Source organism: Solanum dulcamara, chromosome 4 (genome assembly GCF_947179165.1).
Source record: "Solanum dulcamara chromosome 4, daSolDulc1.2, whole genome shotgun sequence".
Classification (NCBI taxonomy): Eukaryota; Viridiplantae; Streptophyta; class Magnoliopsida; order Solanales; family Solanaceae; genus Solanum; species Solanum dulcamara.
Window position 1 is genome coordinate 7,467,718 of NC_077240.1, and position 19,989 is coordinate 7,487,706.

General features: G+C 29.0%; 2 protein-coding genes across 2 annotated transcripts; both read right to left on the reverse strand.

Moving 5' to 3' along the window:
• Window positions 1-3,410: 3,410 nt before the first annotated feature.
• Window positions 3,411-4,993, reverse strand: LOC129885892 (glyoxylase I 4-like). Its single transcript, XM_055960361.1, has 3 exons — window positions 4,651-4,993; window positions 4,026-4,363; window positions 3,411-3,756 (listed from the first exon to the last, which is right to left on the reverse strand). Exons 1-3 carry the CDS (start codon window positions 4,890-4,892, stop codon window positions 3,659-3,661), a joined length of 678 nt encoding a protein of 225 aa, XP_055816336.1. The 5' UTR covers window positions 4,893-4,993; the 3' UTR covers window positions 3,411-3,658.
• Window positions 4,994-16,355: 11,362 nt separating this feature from the next.
• LOC129884611 (protein DMP3) lies at window positions 16,356-17,499 on the reverse strand. Its single transcript, XM_055958895.1, has one exon. It carries the CDS (start codon window positions 17,371-17,373, stop codon window positions 16,675-16,677), a length of 699 nt encoding a protein of 232 aa, XP_055814870.1. The 5' UTR covers window positions 17,374-17,499; the 3' UTR covers window positions 16,356-16,674.
• Window positions 17,500-19,989: the final 2,490 nt, after the last annotated feature.

Consider the following 19,989-nt stretch of genomic DNA (forward strand, 5'->3'; position numbering starts at 1 on the left):
AATCAGAGGGACCACATTAAACCAAACACATTAAAAGCTACAAAAATATAATAAAGTAAAGAAAAACATCAGGTCGAGACCACCAAAAGCAAACAAAACAAAGCCTGCAAAGCATAAAAAAGCACATCCTTTAACATTAAACAATAGATTTCATGTGACCTTGGCACACACAATCAAATACCCATACATGCTACACAATATCAACTTCATCATCCTTCAAAAATACATGAAAGAAAAAGTAAATTCAAAACAAAATTAGAGGGATTACATCAAACCAAACACATCAAAAGCTACAAAAATGTAATAAAGTATTTGAAAACATCATCTCGAGACCACCAAAAGACAAACAAAATAAAGCCTAGAAAGGCATAAAAAGTACATCCTTTAACATTAAACAATAGATTTCATGTGATTTTGGTAGACACAATCAAATACCACACATGCCTCATTAGGTCAACTTTAATCATATAACCCTAATCTAACTAAAAAATGTAAGAAAATCAAATAGATAAAGCTTACCTTGACAGAATCTAAATATATCTATTTAGCATCTCATAGTTTTTTATTGTTAACACAAAAAATCTAAATAATTAATATAGCCATAATCTTTCCATGTAAATAAATATATCGCAATGCCAACTATAATAAAGTTGCTAATTTCCAATGATATTTAGACATGGCTTTCTATATTAACAAGGCCCTCTGCGTTTACTTTTGTGTTGCAACTTGATAAAATGAGTACACTGTATCACCTAATCTTTCTATATTGGTCATGGAGGTCGCTTAAATATGAATGATTACTTGTTGACCACACTCAACGTAGATATTTTTTTCATTTAGTACTCTTTTATGGAAGAGTACGTGATACAGTGTACTCATTTTATAACCATAATAAATGCAACATTTGACTCTTTGTTCACTAGCACATGACATATAAAAGACTTTTCACTTATCTTTTCACGTACGGAGGTTCTTTGGATCACTAACATCCTACTCCTTATAGCTATTTAAAATAATACACTCATTAAAAAAAAATTAGGATGTAAATTGAACATCATTTTCTAACTTATTCTTTTTATTTTAAAATAAGTGAATTGTTAAAATAATATATATTTATTAAAAAAAATGACATGAACTGAATATTATTTTCTACTTTTATTTTTTTAATTATTCTTAAAAATATAAATAATTTAAAATAAAATCAAAAATATAAATAATTAAATCTCTTGAAATTATCACCTAAAAAATATTAATAAAGGGCGAAAATAGAAGAAGTTTCCAACAATTAAATCATTTTTCATCATGAATCATCGATTTCTACTCAAAGTATTACAGAATATACACATATATTATCAGCACTCAAAATAATAAAGTTATAATTAAAGATATGGATTTAAAACTAACAATCATAGCTAAAGGGAGTTTAATAATTTTGAAAAAATTGTACACTAATTAAATTAAAATTAAATTAAAAAATATTTTTCTTTTAATTTTTTTCGAAAACTTCCTTACTGAAGAAGGCATATCAATAAAATTTTACACCAGATCCTATATTTGGTGTAAATTTAGTGTTTTGGTGCCCCAACCCAATATTAAATTTACACCAAATTTGGTGTGTGAATAGTGTTACACGAAATTTGGTGCAATACCATTTATCACGCCAATATTACTTGTTGAGTATTTTAATATTATTTCATTATACAATACTTTTAATTAAACATTATATAAATTGTATGTTTTAATAAAATATTTCATTAGTTTTTATGTAATATTTTTATAATATTAATTTAAGATTAAAAAGTTATTTTTTTTATAAATTATTTTTCTATACATGACTTTTTTAAAAATTAAATTTATGTTAATTCTACTATAAATTTTCAATGGATATAATTATAATTATACTTCCCAAAAATTAAATATGCAAAAATATAAATTGGTGGACAAATAATACAATGTACTTTAGAATTATCGATTTCAACAATTTCTTGCTAGACATAAAAAAATAAGGATAAAGAAGTTCATTTTGAACTACGTAATTCATTAATAGAGCATTTATGTGAGCATCGTAGTAATCTTGAAAGTTGAATATTTATGTAGTATTTTAAAAAAAATTAATTGTGTAATGTTTATTTAATTATATTTCGTTAATGATTTCACTTTTATTTGTGTTATCCATTATTATGTATAATATGTAATATTTGCTAGCAATTTATATTATTTAAAAAATTATGATATAAAATAATTTTTTAATAAACGACTATAAGAAAATAATATAAAAATTATATATAGTAAATGTTTTAGAAAGAATTTTATTTTATGAAATAAGAAAATATAAATAAAATAAAAAATAATAATCTAATAATAAATAGAGAAAAAAAGATTTATTTTTGATTTAAAATTTGATGCAATGAAATAAAGTTGATTTACCCTCAAAATAATACTGACATCAAATTTGATGTTCTGGTTGGAGATGCCTTGTAAAAATCTAGCATGTTTTTCTTCTACACAATTCGGTATTTTTTGAATCCAGAAGATTCGAAAGTAGAATTTGCTTTTATCTTTTTACCCTTAATGGTGGTGACATATTAATTGTAGTACAAGTTATCCGTCAAAAATGTATTGATGGATCACGTGGTCGTGTTTCACAACAGTTAAATCAGATAAAGGAAAGTGGGGACGATATTTGATATTTGTATTGAAATTTAATTAATTTAAATTAAATTTTGTAGTACTTTTTTGAGATAGAGCTAAGATTTTTAAATATTTCGGATTCAAAATAGAAATTGTAGTGAAAGAAGAACATCTCCATATACACAAGGGCAAATTTAGTAGGTAGATTATGGTGCACATGAACATGTGGTATTTCTGAAAATTAGAATTTTTTATTGATATAATTTATTTTTTTATCTGCAATATTCATATTGAAGTCAAACTAATTTTGATTTATATTGAATAGTTTTCATTTGAAGTGATGTTTTTTGCCCAAAAAAATTTTCATCCTCAAGATTCAAAAACGAAACCCCTGAGGAGGAATAGTTTTATTTCCTTACCACATTATCTCTACTTATAATGAGTTATGTGTGTCATCAAAAATTTTGTCCAAAAGAGTCCACCCATCTTATTAACCACCAATATTAAACTTTTATCATTATTTAACATCCCACATCAAATAGGCCCATTTATATTAATTAGAAGAATAAGCGCATACTAGGAAGTTTTTTTCATCCATTCCAAAACCATTCCAATTTTCTGCTTGAAATCGACTTGGTGTTTTTTAAAATTTTATATTCAATCAAACAATATTTGTATTAATTGAAATTGAAGTAATACTAATTTTACGCGCTAATTTTAAAGCAAGATATTGGCAATGCTATTAATAAAAAGAGTTCACTTCCTTAGAACACATAACATGCCTAATAGTATCATTTATTTTTTAATATGGATTGCCAGAATCATGCATTAACTTAATCTCAATTCTAGAGTACAATATTACATTATATTTATAATATATGCTCTTCATCACACCTCTCTACACATACTAATACATAATAATAATAATATTACAAAAAGGAATTTTTGTGGTATATTTGGGTTGGAAAAAAAAAGGGGCTAATAATGAGGAGCAAAAATCACGCTTTTTATCTACTACAAGGATCACTCAAAAAGAAATGTCTATCATGTCCAAAGCTAAATTTTCCATCATAAGAGATTCCACTTCTCCAGAGCAATTCATCTTTGTATTTGTTGTTCCATTTCCTGCATTTACAATCAAATCAATTAGAATTCAATCCCTTATTATGCAAATCTAACTAGTACATTTTTAACTTTTAATTTCTCACAAATTGCAGAGAAATCAATTCTTTTTCCCACTAGCTGTTCTCTTTATATACAAAAAAGACAGAGCAATTATGACATGTTTAACTATTGACTTTTATGCACCGCGTGGTTATATTAAATCAATTGATGTGAAATGCATATTAAGCATACATTCATTTTCTTATAACATGATGTAATGTTGTACGTACCATAAAAGGAATCTGAGACTGTTTGGTTGAAAGTAGGACTTGACATTTTCTTGAGTGGGCAAGAGGAAGAAAGTGGAAGAACAGGTAAATTTTGACAATTGCAAATCTCAATCATGTTGCCATCTGGGTCATGAAAGAATAGTTGATCTACAGTAACTCCACCTTCTTTTACAGTAGCAGTAACATATTCAATTTCCATGTCATTCAATCTCTGAATAATAAGGTCCATATCTGTGCATTGGAACGATATGTGATTGTCTTTTGGGTTTATTTTCCCACTCTTTGATTGAACATCTTCTTTTCCTAACAAATGGATTCCAATTCCATGGTTGAACAACCTGAAAAAAAATCAACCCCAAATATCAGACTTATTTTCTTTCTAATTTTCAAATCTTACGAGAGCATTGTCCGTGCATAACAGAATATTTAGGTAATGGGCTATTTTGTTTTTGAAATCTTAACAAAAAAACAGGGGTAGAACCGGCAGTAGTTTTGCACTTAATATTTATAAATAATTTATTCAAGATGCATAAAATTGTTTTTCTAGAAATTAAAATTCTAACTCTGCTTGACAAATAGATGTAAAAGTAGTAACAAATTAAAGATGGAACGTGTGTGTATTTACCAAGCACCATCAAAGTCAAAGGAAGATGGTCTTTTGATGAGTACAAAACCAAGGACTTGTTCATAAAATTGGGCAGATTTGGCAACAGATTTGCAGACATAAGAAACATGGTTCAATGCCAACAAAGGCATCCTGTTTTCCTCATCATATGAGGATGTTGTTGATGATGATGACGACGACGACGACGACCAATTGAAGTTTGTCTCCTCAACTGATTCTGCTTTCACAATTTCTCTTCCCATTATTGAACCTCCAAAGAATGACTAAAAAAGTTATGACAACCTTGAAATTAGCTTAAGCTAGATGGAAAAAAAGACTACTCTTGTATGTGCAACTTTCTATTGCCAAAGCGCACATATTTATAACCAAAAAGACTAGCTTAAGAGGTGTTTGGATTTTTTTGAAACGAGGTTGGGGTGGGCTGGTTGGGTAGGGTGGGGTGGGTGATAAGGAGCAAATTGTACATATCAAATCCTACATACATACACGTCAATAAGTATAATCTTATCCACCACCAACAAAAGGGTAATAGTAAATTAACTCAGTCACACCAACTAGCTAGTCCTCTACTAATTATTTTGATGCCCCGCCCGCGTCCCAGCTGTTTCACGTTTTGGTTGTCCTTATTTTTTAGTCTTGACGCGGATGACTTTATTCACTCATCATAACTTCCCTACCTACTCTCCTTTTTTTAAAAATTCCATCCACCTCAATTTATTTATATATGACACTGTCTAACTGAATAAAAAAAAAATTCTAGACTAAATTGATATATGACACTGTTTAACTGAATACAAGAAATAATCTCTAGACAAGAATTCTAATCCTGCATCACAACCTATGGGCTGAAGGACAATCTCACATAAACATATATATTCTATGAGACGTAGGCCTAGAATCGGACAAATGAAAAGAAAAGAAGGATAATATGACGTATAAATTGAACATACACCTATATGATAAGCGAGGTTTGCTCAAGTGGTTGAATACTTTCGTCATTTTTTTTGGTCAACAAACATTTGAGGATGAGTGATAACACTATTGATCCTCCTAAATTACAACAACATACTCACTGAAATTCCATAAGTGGGGTTTGGAAGGGTAGAATGTACGCGAATTTTGTCACTACCTCGTGGAGACAGAGAGGCTGTTTCCAAAAGATTTTCGACTCAAATCTAGCAAATTCAGGTACAAAATAGACAAAGGCGATGACGAAAATATAGGAAGTAACAATAAAATAGTGCGATAAACAAAATATTAGAAACAAGAACTACAATAAAGATGGAAAAAAGAACATACAACTGTATATTGTTCATATGACTTCAGACATTTGGATATATATAGAGCCCGTTTGGATTGGCTTAAAAAAAGTAACTTTTATGTATGAAGTGCTTTTAGAACTTTGAAGTGCTGAAAGATATTTTTATAAATAAGCAGTTGAGTGTTTGGATAAAAGTGCTTATAATGTGAATTTTAGGGTTAAAAGAATAAAAAAAGATAGTTTGAGAATTTAGTTAAAATATAAGGGATATAAAAGTAATTTCCATGGTCAAAGAAAATGACTTTAAGCACTTTGGAAAAAAAAAGTTAGGAATCCTAACTTTTCATTTTTGACTGACTTTAAGAACTTTATGACTTAAAGTAAGCATTAGACAAACACGTCCAAAAGCTAAAAAGAGCTTTAAGTTTGACCAACTTAAAGCCAATCCAAACGGGCTCATAATCTCTTCCTCGGTTTCACTATATATATTTTTTAAACTCCATATAGAGGAAAGTTATACAGCTTTTAATTTGAAAATGAGAAAGAAGGATACACTACAGAAAGTTAAAGCTAAATTCTTGAAAACATGAGTGATGTGGTAGCAAAAGTTGTCAATAAATTTAAGTTCTAATCATTTCTCCTATTCTTCTTCCTTGGCCCTCGTATCGAATTAGAATCAAATTAAAAACAAAGATGAAAGATACCCTTCAGATCTGGTTGAATATTCATATGATTCATGATTACGATATCTATTGAAGCGAATTGAATCAATAAATGAATATTAATATATTTAGTCAGTTGGTTAAAATAATTTACTCATTTGATCGTAATAATTTGTATTCATCGCGGTCTATATTCAGCACATCACAAGAGTATAATCAGTACATAATTAGCTGATTATACATCGGGTACTAACTAAAATTAAATTTGTAAAAAGAGCAAAAATTAAAATTATTTTTTGTAGAATAAAATTGAGGCCAAAACTGTAGAATCTAGGACAGACAAATGCATGGGAAAAACAGGTGGATAAATGACTCAATAAAACAAAAATGCTCAGACTAATAATAAAGATTAAACTCTGAGAAGATGCCCTACAAAGAATTTTAAGAAGTTAAAATATTTTCATACTCTGCTTCTTCTTAAAATAGTTCCAAAAGTGTTTGAAATTTCTTTTATCGGAGTGCTAACTTTTGGAGGCTTGGAGCCAAAAAAAAAAAATCAATTAAAAATGTGTCAAATATATTAAAGTCCACTATCTCAACAAATCTGCTTTTGTTTGTTACTAGAGTACTACGACTGATTTTTTTATTTTTTTTTAAGATTTTGTTATTAGAGTATATTTTGGATTTGGTGAGTTTGGGATACGCAAATATTGTAAGTTATTGTTGTAGGTGTTAAACTTACGATTGAATAATTAATACATAGTCACTATTTGATCAAGTAATTCACTAATAATATTACAAAGTTGGCTAGCTATTATTATATGACGGCTAAAATTAGAGAACTATTCAAAATTTAAAATTTATAGATTTTAAATTCTAATCTTTTTAAATTATTAAGTTTTAATATTTATAATTTATGTATATTGGATGAATCGTTTAAGTCAAACATAGAACCGTATCATAAACGCCAAAATTGTACATTTGCCCCGACTAAAACCTCTCATTGTGAATTATGTTCTAGTTGTACACATGAGAGTGTTTCATACAATAAACATGAGTTCGATTCTCATTATTCTTTTTCAATCTTCGCTCTAAATCTCCTTATTTAATAAAAAAAAATCTCAAAAAAATGGACCGAGTATAAAAAAAAAAATTTAGGTAAAAATAAATGGTACCCTATAAAAAAATATGGGGTTATTAGATCTGGTAAAGGTAGAGATGGGCAGATCTGCAAGTTTAAATTTAAATAAAAATACCAATTTGTCAAACACTACTTTCGTCACGTCTGAACAAAACAAAAAGCGAAAGTTTCTGCAATTGAAACAAATTTTCTTTTATTAAAAAAAAAAACATGACTTTTCACTTATTTGACCTAAATTTTTAAAAAAATCCAACGCATGAAATTCCGTGTCAATCGGAAATTAAAAAATTAATCATTGCAAAATATTAAAGGAAGTAAAATTAAAGAAGAGGGGAGCACTTTTAGGCACTATGAGAATAACTAATATTTCATAAAATATACTTCTGATCTAATCTGGTCAACCCTGTGCTAAATTATTTTCTTAATAAGAAAATATGTTAACATGCACAGCGCATTGGTTTGTTGCTAATTTCTATGTTAAGACCAAGTTATTGGCTGCCCATACTAATGACTATTTCCGAGTTGGTTTTTGAAGTATGACTGACAATTTATAATTCATAGCTGGCTACTTCTTATTAATTAAGCTTACTATTTCTTATATGTAAAAATAAAAATATTACTACGTGGAAAATCAATTTCGAACAATCTATTAAACTATAAAACTAATTATAAGAAGTAAAATTTGGACTTTTCGAAGAGTTAATGAGTACTTTTTTTAAAATCTGTGTGCTTTTTCTTGTTTTTGTTTTGGTGAGTGCTTTATGCATTTTGTTGTCGGCAGCACGTTCTCAATACTTCAACATCAATCATATGTATCCAGCAGGTTTCAGTACACCTATGAAAGGTTTCAGTACACCTATGAATGTTCCTTCAAATGTTATCTCTATGTTATTTTTCTCAATTGTTTTTTTACAATTTGTAAAATTAATAGCAGGAGTCGGTTGGTAGCTGATTAGAATAGATATTAATAATGTTGGAATTAGTTATGATTGAATTTATGTATTCTTATTTAATATATGTATTTGTTATGTAGAGATTCGTTAGCTATGTATTAGTTATTTCACTTTTTATCTTGAATAAAATAATACATGAATTTCTTCATAACTTGTACATATATTAGTAATGCGGTTTCTAAATTTTCAACCAAACATCATATTAATTGTATATATGAATAACTTATTTCTTATCTACCTATCAAATTAACGTCGTCGTGTAAGTTATACGAAAATCAATACATGAATAAATTATTTTTTATCTAACTACCAAACAACCCCTTACTTCCTCTATTTCCAAGTTATATAGAGAGGTGTCAAATATGTGAGTTGGGTTGAATTTGAGCTGGTTTAAATAGACTGAGTTAATAAATAGGTCGGTTATTGTGTTGTGCAAAATTTACTTGGACTGAAATAGGCTAAAATGCGGATCACTTCTCAATCCATCCAATTTCTACTAAATTTTCATTGCTTTATTTATTTATTTATAATAAATTTTTAGTACCTAATAAAAAAAAACTTTTTTTTTAATAAAAAAATAAGGGTATGTTCAGTATAGAGAAAAAAAAACATAACAGTTTATTTTTTAAGAAAATGTCTTCTTGAAAATAGATTTATCATGAATTAATTGTGCTACATATCAACTCAATTTTTATGAGCTTAAATATATTAAGCTAATAAATAAACGGATCAGTAATTCACTCAATCATAAAAACATTATATTTTTATAAACTAATTTTATCACCTCTAATATTCGAAACGAAGCACCCGTACATATGGATGTTGCGAAAAAACAACATTAATTAGCGTACCATCACACATAAACCAAATAAAAAAGAAAAAATTAATACAAAAATTTAATAAAGTTCAACAAATTATTACTTTATTAATTCGTTTCAGCCTAAATAACTTTTAAATAATCCTACGGCTTTTCTTCACTGATCCATGCCGCAGACATTTCGGGTCGGACACAATATGGATCCACCAGAATTCAAGCCACAAAAGATCAATAATTGATGATTTTAAAACGGACGTTCTTTGTCAATTGCATGAATTAGATGTATTGAGATGACCTTCTCCTTAGTGTTTTTTTTTATTATTATGTATAAACAGGTCAGCCTAGGTGACATAATTCTTTTGTTTTCCTACTACAAGTTGCAATTAGCTAGTATTCATTCTTTAAATTAATTAGATATACCCAAAAAGAATTTCTCAAAGATCGGAATTAACCTGTTTGGTAACAAGTTCCTAAATATTTTTGGCAAGTTATTCCTAGGAGAAATTTTGGTGAAATTGCACCATGCGTTTGGCTCCAAGTTTTGATGAAATTTCCAAAAATACTATTTTAATCCCGTAAGTTCTAAAAATTATTTAAAATACCATAAGTTTATGTTATTATTTTGTGATGAACATGTTCTGTTAAAAAAAACTTTATAACATAATTGATAACAATCAACAATAACAAAATAACATTATATACAATACATTAATCGTTTCATTTAACATATACTTAATGATCAAGAATTAAGAGGGTCGGTGGATATTTTTATAGATAAGTTTTATTTAAGAGGGATTAATGGTATTGGTTAATCATATTAATGGAGTAAATTGATAGATAAATATTTAGTTGGAATTAACAAATGATTGGTGTTTTTATAAAATATTAAAGTATGAGGTCATTTTTAAATTTTTAAAACTTTCCAAGTTCTACTTTTTTTTAGAAACTTGGGAATTTTGCCAAAAATATTTGCCAAGTAATGGCAAATTGTATAGACAAACACAAGTAACCAAATATTTTTCAAGTTTTTTCAAAAAACTACTTGGGGCCAAACGCTACCTAAGTAACTTTCATATTGAAGATCTCAAGTTTGAAACACTTTATCTGCGACAACACAGGGATTGAACTTGCCGCATGAGACTAGTCTAGTAAAGTTTACCTTTCATGTATAATTTATGAGCTATTACATATGAGTTGGATATACCATGTACGCACTAGAGGACAACAACTACGAATTTCCTTTATCATAAAAAAATAATAATATAGGTAACACAAATTAAGGTTTTGTTTATTTTGGAAATAGAAACTTGCAACATTATTTTGGATTCTTCAAAGTAATAATTTCAAACTGAGATTCTTAGTATCCTATGCCACAGTTATTCATGAGTATATCTAAATATTTAATTGTTTGATAATCATTGATGTTTACAGATTCAATATTGTTTGGCATTTGATTGATGATTGTCTTATAGGATTCTTTAAGCGTATAAAAATGTAATACCAAGATTCATTTCCTCTTTTCTAATTTGATAACTAAGTTTTGGAATGAATTAAACACCAAAGTCTATATTACTTTTTTCAACAACTAAACGGGAAAAAATAAATTTGCAGAGATTAACTACATGACGATACTCGTAAAAGTGACTAAGTTGGTGCAACATGTATTATATAAGGGAGGCTAGGGATTGATTACCCCAATCAACACCTTCTCAGTAAAGCTCGGTGCATTGAACTTAAGCCAATACATTCTCAGTAAAGCTCGTCGCACTGAACTTGCTTAATAAAATTTACATTTCATGTGTAATTTGCAAGTTATTCAATATTAACAGTACACATAAAAAATAGCTGATATAAATTTTCCTAAAGGGTTCAAAAGAATAAACTACATATTAGGAGGTTATATTGGATAAAGGATGACTTTCGTAGATTGAAGAGCGAAAATAAAGAAATGTGATACTATCTAGGAGTATGATGGGAAAAATAGAATTCTTTCATCCTTAATTAAAGATCTGGAATTCTAATTTTATGATACAGAAATCCTGATCCGTTAATAGACTATAAGTGATATAATTTAAATTAGGTATAAATTAGGTCAGTGCAAATACAAAACAATTTTACTTAAAAGGGTTTCTTCATGATTACCTAAGCGAAGCAAATTGTTTACCTGCCTGTACGCGTTCATAAAATTCTCCCCTTAGAGCAGTATTATGTGTGATAGTTATGTGTGACGTATAACTTTGGGTTATACAATTTACATTTTGTATACCTTAATGATATACAATATTAAGAATAATTAAATCACAAAATGGTATACAACATGTGAATCTTGCTTTCTGGGGGTATACAATCACTATTAAAAAAAAAGTGCAAAGGAGCAAATAATTCTTCAACTTTGCGATTTGGACAAAATATATTTCTTCATTAAAAAATTGGTACATATATACCTTGCCGTGTAACAGATGGTGCAGATTTATCCTTTTCGTTAACATATCTATATATACTTAACTGGAAAAAATTATAATCTTGATTTTTTAACTATAAAAATGTCACTAATTAGGATTAGCCATAGAATTTATCTATCGCAAAATTGAGGAATATATTTGCCCTTTGCTCAAAATATAGATTAGTGATAGACAAATTCTATTGCTAATCCTAATTAGTGATATATTATTAAAATTTGATGTTGGATACAAACATTTAACATAACAGATTAATTAAAGACAAACTTTATAGCTAATTCTTTCTTCTTATTTTTTGTGACGTGCACGTATGTTGGGTATTTTGTAAATATTTTTCTCTAAATAGGTATGTAGTGTAATACATTGTAAAATGGATGTTTCACATTGTTTTCTTGGCCGCCTAAACACACTGCGCAAATGTATTCTTTAAAATGCTTATATTTTATGTAGTCTATTTCATTTGTTTCACCAGTAAACATTGAATACTATAAATTATTAAAACAAAATACAGGAGAAGTAATCATGTACTTTAATTTCATTTGTTAGGCACTTGTGGAATAGTGCATTTGCTATATATATATATATATATAGTAGTACCTACTTGCCCAGTACACTCACTCATTTCATTTGTTAAAAGGTGGCTTACACAATGGTAGGACAAGCAATAATTGTCTTAATATTGGTCCACATTAATTGTATATTCTTGATGTTAGCATTAATAAACCCCATCTGGCTTAATCTGTCACATTACATAATTTGTTTAATTAACAAACGTGTTCATATGCCTTGATTTTAGACTTGTACATCAATATTCCAGCGGGAAGTAGCCCCCACTTAATATATACAAGTTTAATTATTATAAGAAGCTACAATGACAATATTTTTGATAAATAAAACAGCCAATAAGAACTGGTCCAATTGGTGTTCCACAATTAGGACTTTTTCGCCGTGTGACACTTTCTAATGATGATGTGATATTTTTCTAAAAAAATAAAATTCTCATCTAGACAAGTATTAAATGTTTATGTAACTATAAATATCTAATTAAAGATGAAATAAAAATTAAGGCTTTAAATCGATAAAATATCACACAATTTAATATGCAGAGTTTGTGGCTTCAACTAATTTTATATTGAAGGAAGACATTTTATTGGTGAAGATCTTTGGTCTCTTCAACTAATTAACTTAGAGTTGTTTAAATTATACGATGTCGTTGAATTGTTGTATCGGAAATAAGTCAAGAGCTATATTTTTTAATCAATGTAGCTTATACTGCAATGAGTTTGAATCTTCTTAAAAAGACCTAAATATTTATTTATTCATTTTTTTAAAATTGCAATTTGTACAGTATCTTCACCAACAAATAATAGATATGGATTTATAATCAACATCGGTTGTGGTGCAGTAATGTGACTGTTTCATCTTTAAACAGAGGTTTCAGGTTCGAACCCTGAGTATGGAAAAATCTTGTTGGAGTGTCACCTCCGAATGGATCCTGCAATGCATAATTTGAATTTAGTTGAAAGCTCCAGACACCGAATGAAAAAATAAGAAAATAAAAAATATGGATTTATAAGTTTAAAATTGAACTCATAGGTTACACTTCACCTATGACCTATATCTTCTATTTTCCTATGGTTGATAAGTGGATATGCCTATTTGAAATGTCGCTATATATATACTGTATACGTTGAACAAACACACTGGCGTCAAATTTGACACTGTTTGGAGGTGTTTGGGTTTTTCAATTTTATTTTATTTTTTAATATTTTCCATGAACTATTTTATGAGAAAATTATACAAGTGATTTCAGCCAATTGCTTCCAAGGGGCATCTTACTTGGCTAAATAATTATTGTTGTAGCTTTCATTCTCATTTTGAATTATCTTTTATTTATTTTCTTAATTCTAAGCAGGCATGACGTGGAACTGATTATAATCTTCACATAATCACATGATCTGATAAAATCCTCTGAAAACGACGCACTAACACACAATTTTTGCATATGAAAGACTATGACAAAAAAAAAGAGAATAGTAATACAAATGTGATATTTAATTTCAAGAAACCATGCATGGTTTAATTTATTACAGTCACCATACTATATATCTTGAATAATATCTCTTCAAACTTTGAGTTAACTTGAGAGTTCAATCTTAAACTTGTTATTTATTGTAAATAAGAATTTGAGACTTATAACTACGTACCACGAACAAATGATTTGAATTCATAGTGTAGATTTATAATTTTTAAAGCTCCCTAAGACCCTGAATTATAACATTTAGATATTTATTTTAGGTCTAATTTCTATATATTTTTTCTCTCTCTTTTTATTTTTAGTTGATTTTACTTTTGAAAATTACAAAAAATAAAAAGAAAATAGAACCAATAATTAACTAATACTATTATTTTTTTTAAAGTGTGAGAGACAGAAAAATAAAAGAAAAAAGTCAGGATGCACTTTACACACATCCTGCACATTCACACACGCAGACACAACACATCACACAAATTGATTTACTCCAAGCGCGCGCTCTCACACAATTTCACGCACACTTTACACACTCATGATTTCTTTTGCTTGATTTGGCAAACGACGGTAAATGTGTGGATTAGATTGAATTTAAATAGATTAAAAATAAATTAAGCTAAAATTAATTGAATTACACTTCATTCATATGAATATGGGTAAAAAAAATTATTGAACAAGTGTTTTTAATCCACTTTAATTTTCTAAAGCCAAAAACTTTAAATCTGAGTAAATTGAAATAAGCTTTAACAATGAATCTTTTACACGTAGTATGAACTCAAAAACACATTGCACGATACTATTCATGTGATTTAACGTAATATTTGGGTGAATACCAAGAAAATAGATAAACACTCAAGATCTGAACAATAATTTTAGGAATAGAAAATAGAAAAGATAATGAATTTATTAATTAATTGCTTTTTGATTAACAATGCTTTTAGAAACAGTCTGTGCTCTAAGTCAGGCATTTATTAACTTCATTTTACAACTTGTACTGATCATAACTGTGTACTTACTAGAAATGAGGCAAATACATTCTAGTCATCATTTAATTTAATAATACATATTATGTTTCAATTCTTCTTTAGAAATGATATTTGAAGACTGATGCGTCTAAATAAGGTTACTCCGTAATAGTCATTGGTCCATTCATTTTTGAGTTAGCCTTTTGGTAAAATATGAATATCCATATTTATTTATATTTTTATGAGTTAAAGATAGATTGAAATCCATATTTATTCAACTGGAATAAAAGTGATTCAACTCATTAAAATGTGGGTTAAATGAGCTGATTTTATCAATATTTGCTCTCTATTAACATGTTGCACAAGTTTGAAATCTTATTTTAAGATAAAAAGGGACATCCTCGTGGACGACCTTAAACTAATAAAAATGAGCTCATCATTGAAGAACCAATCAAATGGCTAGCACCAAAATTTATAGGTCCATTGGGCTTTTTTGGGGGGTCAATATTTTGTGAAATTAGTATCTGAGCCCAAATTCTATATGAAGTTACTCCAGCAAACTTCAAACATCGATGGCAAGTTGAATTTCACTGTACATTTAAGTAAGTTTCCCTAATTATAGTAGGGGGATATTACAACCTAATGCATTTGGGGGTCATACTAATACAACCGAAGTATATACTCCGTCCATGTTTTAAACTATATGATCGAAGGGTACATTTACGTATGTTTTCCTACTAGAATAGGTTTGGAGTGTGCTTACAGGCATGAGATACATGTGGTTGCAATCACGTATACTTAATGTGTCCTATTGGTATAATTATACATTTGAATTGTTAGCAATTTTGGCTGAATTTCAATTACATTTGCATTTTCACATTGAAAAGGTGAGAATTTTTTTGTTTCAAGTTCTTATACATGATTTGGCATTATCCAGTCATATTCTTGGATAGAAACATATAAGTAGTTAATTATAGTCTTGGAACGAAAGCATCTTAGTTGATTGGAAAATTATAGAGTAACCTCCATTCTCGGTGTTTTCTTTGCCTTAACGTTTGTACTTGTAACCAACATGGATCACTTTGTTTCATCCTTAATCAGATGTTTCGGATTTGAGTCTTGGTAGAGAGAAAATCACGTTGAAAGCATCACCCCCTCCCAAAATGGGCCTTATCGTGCACGATCCGGATATAATCAGAGCTCTAATGAGAGCATCGAATCTCGGATGAAAAAAAATCGTGTTTACTTGTTTATTTTTCTATCATTCAAAATTGGTAGAAGCCTATTTATATGATTCCTCGTAAAAATTTTAACATCATTGGATACCTTTAAAGGGAAACACCTATAAATAATATAATCAATGATATTAGAAATGTGAAGAATAAGACAAATGACCTTTTAGAACATGTGAAATTATATCATTTGTGCTTATCTACTCTCTCATGAATATAAGATAAATTATGATGGAAAACACCAGCTGTCCTTGACATCTTTAAAATAAACTTGCCATGCTGCAATGCAATTCTTACTTTTGAATATTCTTTAGTACTAATTGAGAAACAATTTCTCTCATCTCATCACACTGCCTAAACATTATCTTACCATCTTTATTATTGGAATGCACAATAGTATAGTCGATTTATATGGAGTACTTTGTAAAATATTATACAAATGAATGAATTTAAAAAAAAAAAAAAAAAAAACAACCCAATTTTACCCTTTTTGACTTCAATTTCACCGTCTGTCAGGTGTCACAGGGAAACCAATGCCATGTCTCCTAGTGGGAAAAACCACAAATAACAAGCTACAAATTACCCCAATTCCAATAGGAACAATATCAAGTACCTGTTTTGTCTCATGATCCGGTGTGGGATAAAAGCAATTCACCACATTTTTATCTCTCAAAGCCACAGCAACAAACACAAGAACAGAGAGGACAGCATGAACAAAATCAATAAACCCAACTCTATACCTGTTCAATTCACTAGGCACACCAGAAATTGAAGCTGCCTGATAATCGAAAATCCACAAACCTTTGAACGTAGCTAATCCATAGTAAACTTGCCCGTCTGGTGCCTTGAAACTATCAGTGAAACAAGCTAAAAAGCACGAAAATCCGAGTAGCGCGAGGAGGATTAATGTCATGGGACGCGTCGCGGTGTCACACGATCCGTTGTTGGTGAAAATTGGGATTAGAAGTTGGAATGCTAAGAGAGTCCCTGTTGGAAGTAGGTTGGCTAAATGTGCCGTGCTTTCTAAGGCACGTTGAGAAATCGACGGTCGCAGTACTGGCAGCCGTTCTGGTACAGAATTGTTATTGTTATTGTTGTTGTCGTTGTTGTTAGTAGGGAGTAATGGAATTTCGGAGGCATCCGGCGATGTGGATGATTGCTTAGAGCTGGAGGTTGATCTAGCTCTTAGAGACATGTCCATTAACACCAATTCAATCACCAACTAGATTTCGAACAGTTCAATATAAAGACTCTTTGCTTAAGAAGAATTCGAATTCTAGAAAATTACGATGAAATTGAAGGTAGAGAGGAGATGGGAAATTTTCTAGCTAGCTACGAAGATAATATAAATGAAGTTGTGATCAAAGGGTGTTTTATGCGTGTAAGGGAGAGAGGAATATACGTTTAATTTGGTATTATATTGACCTAACAAAAAGTACACTAAAACCTCTATAAATTCATAGCTTGAGACCGAAAAAAAATATTTATTTATCGAGATTATTAGTTTATCGATAAATGTATAAAATATTTATTTATCGATAAATAAATATTTATTATTTTAGAGAGTATTTTGCAGTATGTGCCATAAGAAAGAAAAAAAAATTGAATTAAGAATTTCAAAAGTTTAAATCTAGAAAACTAAAAAGTGTAGTCTTTGCATATTTATTATTTAAATTTAGGAAAGCTAAACGAATTTGGTGAAGTTTAATATTTCTAATTGTATTCATGTATATAGAATATGAAGAGATTTTATGTTCACTATAAAAGAAAAAAGCTAGAAATAGTTATTGGTCTAGTATTATAGACTGATTAAATATATATAAATTCTTGATGTATTCTAGTAATTATTACTTTATATTTTTTTTCTGGACCTTTAATACTTTATTTTTAATTATTATCTAATGCATTTAGCGAGAATATTACTTTAATATAACTGACCCAAATTGAGACCAGAGAAATATATTCATTTAGCGAGATTATTATTTTATCGAAGTTTTACCGTAGTAGTTAATTATTATACTATGAGGAAACTTCTTGGTTGTCCCAAATGACTCTCTGCCTTCCTTCTTGCGCTGGCAATACACGTTACTATTAGCTTTCAATATATGTATGCTTCTAAGAATTGTTCATTTTTGACATAGTTTAATTTAATATAATTCAAGTATTTAGACTAACGTCAAAACAAAGTGGTGGAAGGGAAGTTGGCAGGGTCTGATCACCTGGCACAAATTTTTTATTTGCTTCTATATTAATTATCTAGAGCTGCTGCTCCTCCTCTTTTTATTTCCTTCTTATTTTGTGTCGTAGAAAATTGAAGATTCGTTACTTATTTGTGGTAAGTTTTGATTGATTTTGTTAAAAAAGTTGAAGAACACTATTATTGAATCTTGTTGAGCTTGATATTGAAGAAGATGAGAAGAAGATGAAGTGGTCTATCATATTTTAAAATATGGATTGAATTTAACCATTAAGAATTGTCGAGATTGGCATTAGAATGTCATATATCAATTTTGGAGTCATTTGAACTTGATCTAGACCAAATTTGAAGCAAAAAATGTATTGGTAAATCTTTTACGCAGTAAGTTATGGTAATTTATCACGATTAGTAGATCCTATAAGATTTTGGTCCTAAATCTTGACAATCTATCGGAATTTATGGCCAAATAATTGTGATCTGTCAAATTTAGCCACAAATCTTGATCCATGACAAGGCTAGTTTTTGCCCATCAATTTGTATTCTTGGCAATCACTAACACGAAACATTTTGCCATATCGATTTAAATTCTAACGGTCATGAGCGGCGAATTTATTTTTGCAGAACTTTTTAAAATTATGTCAATTTTTTTTAAAAAAACAATTTTATATATGTAAATATGGCGTGTACGACTAGTTTGAATTCAAAATTAAGCTACTTATCCTTGATGAATTGTCCCTAAGAAGTCACAGATTCAAAACCTTGCAGCGTAGAAGTCAAACAAATAATTGGATTTTCATAAAAGGAGGACAGTTAGTGGACAATAATTTACCCGAATAGCATGGCCCAACCTAGTGTGATAAGTTTGTCCTGAAACCAGAGTTGGGATAAATGGTAAAACCAATAACTTTAATTAAAATTTTGTACGTGTATTTAAAAAAATGCACTCACTATGTATAAATTATCAACCAGTTCCAATAAATTCTCCTGTCCTAGAAGTCAAAGCTCATAAACTTATTCATGTGAAGATAGCTGAACGATAATTCCTACACCACTTAAACATGCCCAATATCAGAGCTAGTCAAACAATAACGATTAAGTCAAAACAACTCATTTTGCCCAACAGTCTAGTTTGCTTTGTTTATGGAAAAACTACACAAAATGAACTCTTTAAACAAATAATTTATCACTCCATACTTCTTTTCTAAATAATTTATTTATATACCCCTTCAGCCAAACTAATTACCCCTGTACCCTCTTTAATTATTTTTAAATTCGCACGCTGACGTCAGCGTCCACCCTACATGATACCGATAGGGTATCATATACCGACGGAGTATCACAAAGGATTAAGCTCATTCCTTTATGATACCGATATGGTATCAACATACCGACGGAGTATCACAAAGAATATATTTACTAATTAGTTTAATAAATAAGACTGTGATTTTAATAATTTTTTCTTAATTTTTTTATTTTTATTTTTTTAAAAAAAATCAATCCTATATGATATCGATAAGGTATCAAGATATAGTTATGGTATCATTGAGGATTTTAAAAGTGTCTCACTAAGAATTTTCAATATCATGATAATATACAAATATATTGTGGTAGTATCAGTCA